Source organism: Pistacia vera, unplaced genomic scaffold (genome assembly GCF_008641045.1).
Source record: "Pistacia vera cultivar Batoury unplaced genomic scaffold, PisVer_v2 Contig686, whole genome shotgun sequence".
Lineage (NCBI taxonomy): Eukaryota > Viridiplantae > Streptophyta > Magnoliopsida > Sapindales > Anacardiaceae > Pistacia > Pistacia vera.
Genome location: NW_022196541.1, coordinates 1,063,570 through 1,069,482, shown reverse-complemented (window position 1 = coordinate 1,069,482; position 5,913 = coordinate 1,063,570). Strand labels below are relative to the sequence as shown.

The following is a 5,913-nucleotide window of genomic DNA, read 5'->3' as shown; positions in this document are numbered from 1 at the left end:
TGGATATTCGAGAATGTCCAGACCAACTTACGAGTACCTCAACTAGCCTCTCGAAGCCTTAAAGTTAATAGCCAAATAAACTTCCAGTGGCTACCTCTTATTAGCAGTCATAAAGATTTAATTTTAGGACCTCTTGAACCGTCAAACTACTAGAGGTAGTTCAATATTTCTCCTTTTACCTTTTAAATTTCCATGGTTTTGTTTCAACCATAGTAGTATAGTGGGTTTGATATAAGATATAAAACCCAAATATCTTTGCCCATTTAGATATCAGTACAAACAGCCCATCACTATTTACACAGCGAGATTCCTCAGATAACTTCTGTTTCAAGTTCATCATTTGATTGCTCTTTTACAAACCCCAAGTACTAAAAATTAGTTGTAAATTATAAAATTTTCATTTAGCTTCTCAGCAGCCTAAAAACTATTTGAATTTAATTATTTCCACAAATAAAAATAAGATAAAAAGTTTTCTGCGCTTATGCGCCATCGCGTTGGTCTAAGAGAAAATAATGAGCGAGCAGAAATGGTGGAACAGCAGCCTTCAATATCACTATCAGAGAGGTCTCTTCTGTCAAATAAGCATGAATATAAGCACTAACATCAAGATGTACATTTAACCATCTTGCCAAAGACTATTAGCAGTTAGCGTTTTCTGTCACACTTTGATAATATGGACATACAGATTTAAGAACATGTACATCTAAATAAACTATATCCAAACCACGATCGATCCTGAGAATGGCGCCTAAGTTTTTGAACTTATCAACTGCTGACAGATCCGTCAAAACCTTGCACGAAAATCCATTAAACCAAAAACAATCAGATTAATACATAAATAATAGCATCATATGAATTGGAAAGTTTGTAGGAGGAAGAGGAATACGAAATGAAAAAACAAAAGCTCACCATCAAGTTAACTTGCTTCAATGTAAAGGGGTAGAGCATAATGGCCTGCAGATGAATTGAGCTCTGATTATGAAAATTATAATAAGATATTAAGTTAGCGATATGTAACAGTTTAGAGTGTGAAGTAAAAGAAACTCAAAGAAAATGAACATACCATCAGACTCCGTCCATAACCAGTCCCGTGCACATATCAAGGCCTGTCGAGTATCAGGATTCAATGAACTTCGACAATCATCAAGGACTCTACCTCCCTTGATGAATGCAGATTCTGGAACAACAGTCGACATAGGAGTTCCCAATACATCACGTGCCATCATGGACAATATGGGGTACCTTGGTGTGTGTACTTTCCACCAATTTAATATGTTGAAGTCACAATTACGAGGAAAGACTGGTTCCTCTAAGTACTTCTCCAAGTCTGATACTACATTTTGACTTTTAGAAGTCTCATGGAGGAATTTGTCAAAGCCCTTTAATTTATCCCTACTGTCACTACTAGTGCTAGGTAAGCTGCTTCCAGGCAAAGCTGAACCTTGATCAACCAAGGTTGAGCAGATAGAGTAGGCATTGAACAGCTCCTTAACACCGTCAGAAACTTCCTTTATTCGTTCCAGAGCAGTACTACCATAAATCTGAGAATAGTAATACTCCACCAGCTTCATCTTAAATCTCGGATCTAAGATTGCTGCCACTGCCAAAGCCAAACTGCATTTGCTCCAAAATTTGTCAAACTTAGTTTTCATCTTTAATGCTGTGGAGCTCAGGAATTCATCTGGGCTCTTACACCAGTCAATTAATTGGATATGGACATCACAAACCTCGGGAAAATATATATTTGCAGTGGGAAATTTGTTGCCAGAAAAGACATTGGTAATTTCGACAAAAAGTTTTAGATAGCCAGTAATGGCACTTGCCCATTCCCACTCTGTATCAGTTAAAGCTGATGAGTACTCAGGATCGTGCTCTTGTAGGACACTAAATGCATTTCTGTATTCTAAGGCGGTTTCCAGCATGATATATGTTGAGTTCCATCGAGTTGAACAATCAATAACTAAGCTCCTCTGACTGTTAACCTCAACTTGCCGGGCAATCTCATTAAACTTTCCTTGTGTTACTTGTGAACTTTTAACATATCTAATGCTTCCTCGAATTTTCTGAGTCACATCTCGGAGTGCTTCCAAAGCATCCTGAACAATCAAATCTAGAACATGTGCAGCAGAACGGACATCAAACAATTGACCATTACTTGAAAGAGGCCTACTTTGTGATATGTGTTCTTTAATTTTGGGGACAATATCATCATCAGTTGAACAATCATCAAATGTCAAGGCAAACAATTTACAATCAATATCCCAGTCCATAAGACACTTGATAATCACTTCTGAAAGCATGTCATCCGTATGGGAGGAGTCAAGAGTGATGAAATTCAGGATCTTTTTCTGTAATCTCCAATCCTCATCAATATAATGTGCCGTCAAACACAAGTATTCAGCATTTTCTGCTGAAGACCACATTTCCACAGCTAGGTTAATTCGGCCTTGCAATCTACTTAAAAAATCGTACACTTTCTGTTTCTCTTTCCCATAAATCTCCATACAAGAAAGCTCAATATCATTGTTTGGAGCAACCTCAAACATTGGCTGAAGATTCTTGACAAATACTTTGAATCCAACATGATCCACCATGGCCAATGGATAACCATGTAATATAATCATGTGGGCAAGATCGAGACGACTCCGCTCTTGATCAAACCTACAACTCCCAAGGTTTACAACTTCGTCTTTTCTTTGCTCTGGTTCATACTTTATAAGGGGCTTAATATACTCATCTTTTCTTTGCCCTTCATCAAAGCTGATATCTGTAAGGGTAACACTAGTATCCTTTTTCCTTCTCTTTGCGGCAAGTAGTTGAGACACATCATAATTAGATCTTTTCAGACACCGCATTAGATGATTCCTTAGATGTGTAGTTCCACTATTACTTGATCCACTAAGTTTTTTATTACAATGCACACAAACCGCATAACATACATCACCCTTTCTAACCCGTTCAAAGTGATTCCACACAATAGATGTTAACCGCTTCGGTTTTTTGGTAGCTGATTCATTTGCCACTTCCATTGCATAGACTTTAGATAATCCAAATTCTGCATATCATTAGAGATCAGGTCAAAATGCAAACAGGTCACAATACTGGTAAAGGGCTATACCATAATAGCAAAACCTAAGATACTATTTGAGAACACCCAGGAAATTAAAATGCTTAAAAGTCAATACATACTATAAACCAATATGATTTTAGATAGATGATTAGGTCCTCTGAGTTGCTAAATTTATAAACCAAATGTTGCTAAAACAGACAAACTTGAAGAATTATAAAGTGCAATTTAAAAGCAATGAGACAGTTCCAACAATATTGGTTGATCTCATGTTTGTAAATTTGTAAGCCAAAAATCTGAGCCAATTATCTTGGGATTATTTGAAGCTAAATGAAAATTTTATTATTAAATTCAGATCTTTGTAAAATTACTCATATTGGATTTGTTAGCTAGAAAGTAACCAAGTGCATGGATGCATTTTAGCCTCGATTTTACTGCATCATTTGAAGATATAAGGAAGATGGAACTTATAATAGCATTCTACAGATCATTAGTTCTTTATTTAAGATTTGCGCTACGATTCCTTCACTTTTCTTATAGTTTCCTGAAACTAAACACAGAGAAAGAAACAAATCCAAAGTAATCATATGGTAATTTAAATTCCAAAAAAATATTTAATATTGAGATGAATTCAATCTTCCTTACAGAGATACAGTTACACATAAATCATATACATTAAATGAAGCTAAAATACATCCTTGCATTTGGATAAAGATGAAGCCACCTAAACCAATCTACTTAAGTGCAAACATGATAATATTGAATCAAATATCCCATACAAAGTCATTCACAAGAAAAGGATCAGAACTGCAAAACAAATTATCTCAGCATCATGTATAATAAATCAGAACCCGCAAATAAATTCACAATTCTCCCAAAGAATAAGTAAAAAAGTTGCAAAAGTTTTAACAACACTAACAGCTTTCTACTTCAATTTCCTCTGTGATCACAAAATTCTAGGTATAGATCAATAGAAAAAAATGGTCCAATTGGACTGTTTCTAGTGGACATGCCCACACTTGATCATAAAACTATATAAATCCATGTTCAACAACCTAATAGAAAATGATAAATCAATTTAAATTCATCTCAAATTCAAAACTTTGAAGAAACAACAAAATCACACATTTCAACACTAAAAAAGCATAATTTCAGCACTAAAAAAGCATAATTTCAGCTCAATTAAACTCTAAAACCTTGATTTCAACGTGTAAGTCAAAATCAAACAAATGGGTCATATGAAATTCACTAAAAAAACCACACAAGCAAACTCAGAAACAGCAGTATATCAAAATTAAACAATAGGTCATCTCAAATTCCACCATTAAAATGCAAAATTGCAAGAACAAAATCTCAAATTCAACAAAAACGAACCATTAACAAGCTCAATTACGGCAATTCATCAGATTTAAACAGACCCAAATGAAAAAAATTGAACTGAAAAACAAAGCTTAAAATGGGGATAATTAAACGTAATCTGAAGTGGGTCTTACAGAGATTATTCCGAAAGAGCATTACTGAAGAGAGTCCGATCGGAGGATCCGGAAGGATTAGGGTTGGGTCGTGAAGAGAAAACGAGAGAGCGATTGGATCCGAAAAGATTAAGAGAAGGGAATTTGGGCAAGATCCGAATAAGAGTAAAAACTGTACCCAGATAAAATCTGGTTGGTTGGTATGACTTGGGTTTGGTTTGGGCGGGTCAACGCTAAGTTTAGGTAATTTTATTTTATAAATTTTTTCATTTATTTCCTTTTTGTAATGAGAAAAATAATAATTAATTTTTAATTAAAGGGAATGAAATGACTTTGCACAAAATAAGAAATGAAAATAATTTGAATTTTGATGATAATGAGGTAAGATTTTATTTGGACCGTTTTGGCTAACCCGTTTGGGGTCTGATTGTGAAGGGTTAGGTTTAGTTTGGTTCAGTCGAAATTGGAGCTCATCAAATTAGGTTGAGTTAGGTTTCAAATTTGGTACTTTATGGAACTTTTAGAATTATTGCATAAACTAGAAATGGGATATGCGCGTTATACATATATGTTTATTTAATATTTTTGGAATAGGTTGTAAAAATAACTTCTATATATATGTACAAGTTTTAGAGTAAATAAAACTTTTATATATATACAAGTTGTGTTAACATAAAATTAATAATTGTATCTTTATAATTATTAATATCAATTAATATTATGAAAATCAATTATTTGAACTTAAAATTTATATTGAATTCATTTTCAGGTTTGATATTGACTGTTTTGCTCACAGTATAGGATTCTTTCCAAGCTAAGGTTTGAAAACAGACTAATTTTCATCTTTATACGTTTTTCTTGAAAATTGTTAGATTTTTGGAATGTCAATGTAAGGTACTTATATAATTATTGTTAGTACTCATCCAATGTGTGAAGATGGAAGAATTAAATAAAAAGTAACGTGTTATGATGGAGAACAATTTTCAATCAATTAATGAGCAACACCAAAATCAAGATAAAATTGAATATAGAGAATAATACTTTTATTATAAAAGAAATAAGTACGTCATTTTTTTATACTGTGAAGTGGGTTTGGACAATATAGACTTTATTTTCTATTTTTCTTATAGTTGTTTAGTTCCTCTAGTGCATATGCATACTCTTCTTTGTTTAGGTTATAAATAACATCCATGGAAAATTCCATGATTTGTAATAGCTGGTCAATGACTTATGCGAATTTGTCTCTTGCAGTATGTAGATTATTTAGATTGTTCTCAACTTTTTTGAAAATCTCCCTCAATTCCGGAATTCCTTGAAAAATGTCTAAACCAATTGCAGAAACAATATACAATCAATTTTTATAAATATATGGAA

At 33.5% G+C, this 5,913-nt stretch overlaps 1 protein-coding gene across 2 annotated transcripts; it reads right to left on the bottom strand.

Moving 5' to 3' along the window:
- Positions 1 to 511: 511 nt before the first annotated feature.
- LOC116113602 (zinc finger BED domain-containing protein RICESLEEPER 1-like) lies at positions 512 to 4,748 on the bottom strand. 2 transcript variants are annotated; one of them, XM_031399753.1, is made up of 4 exons: positions 4,561 to 4,748; positions 1,064 to 3,055; positions 910 to 972; positions 512 to 791 (listed from the first exon to the last, which is right to left on the bottom strand). In XM_031399753.1, exons 2-3 carry the CDS (start codon positions 3,027 to 3,029, stop codon positions 917 to 919), a joined length of 2,022 nt encoding a protein of 673 aa, XP_031255613.1. In that variant the 5' UTR covers positions 3,030 to 3,055; positions 4,561 to 4,748; the 3' UTR covers positions 512 to 791; positions 910 to 916. The 2 variants fall into 2 exon arrangements, with proteins under 2 accessions (XP_031255613.1, XP_031255614.1); XM_031399754.1 differs by having other exon boundaries at positions 910 to 954; positions 4,561 to 4,747.
- Positions 4,749 to 5,913: the final 1,165 nt, after the last annotated feature.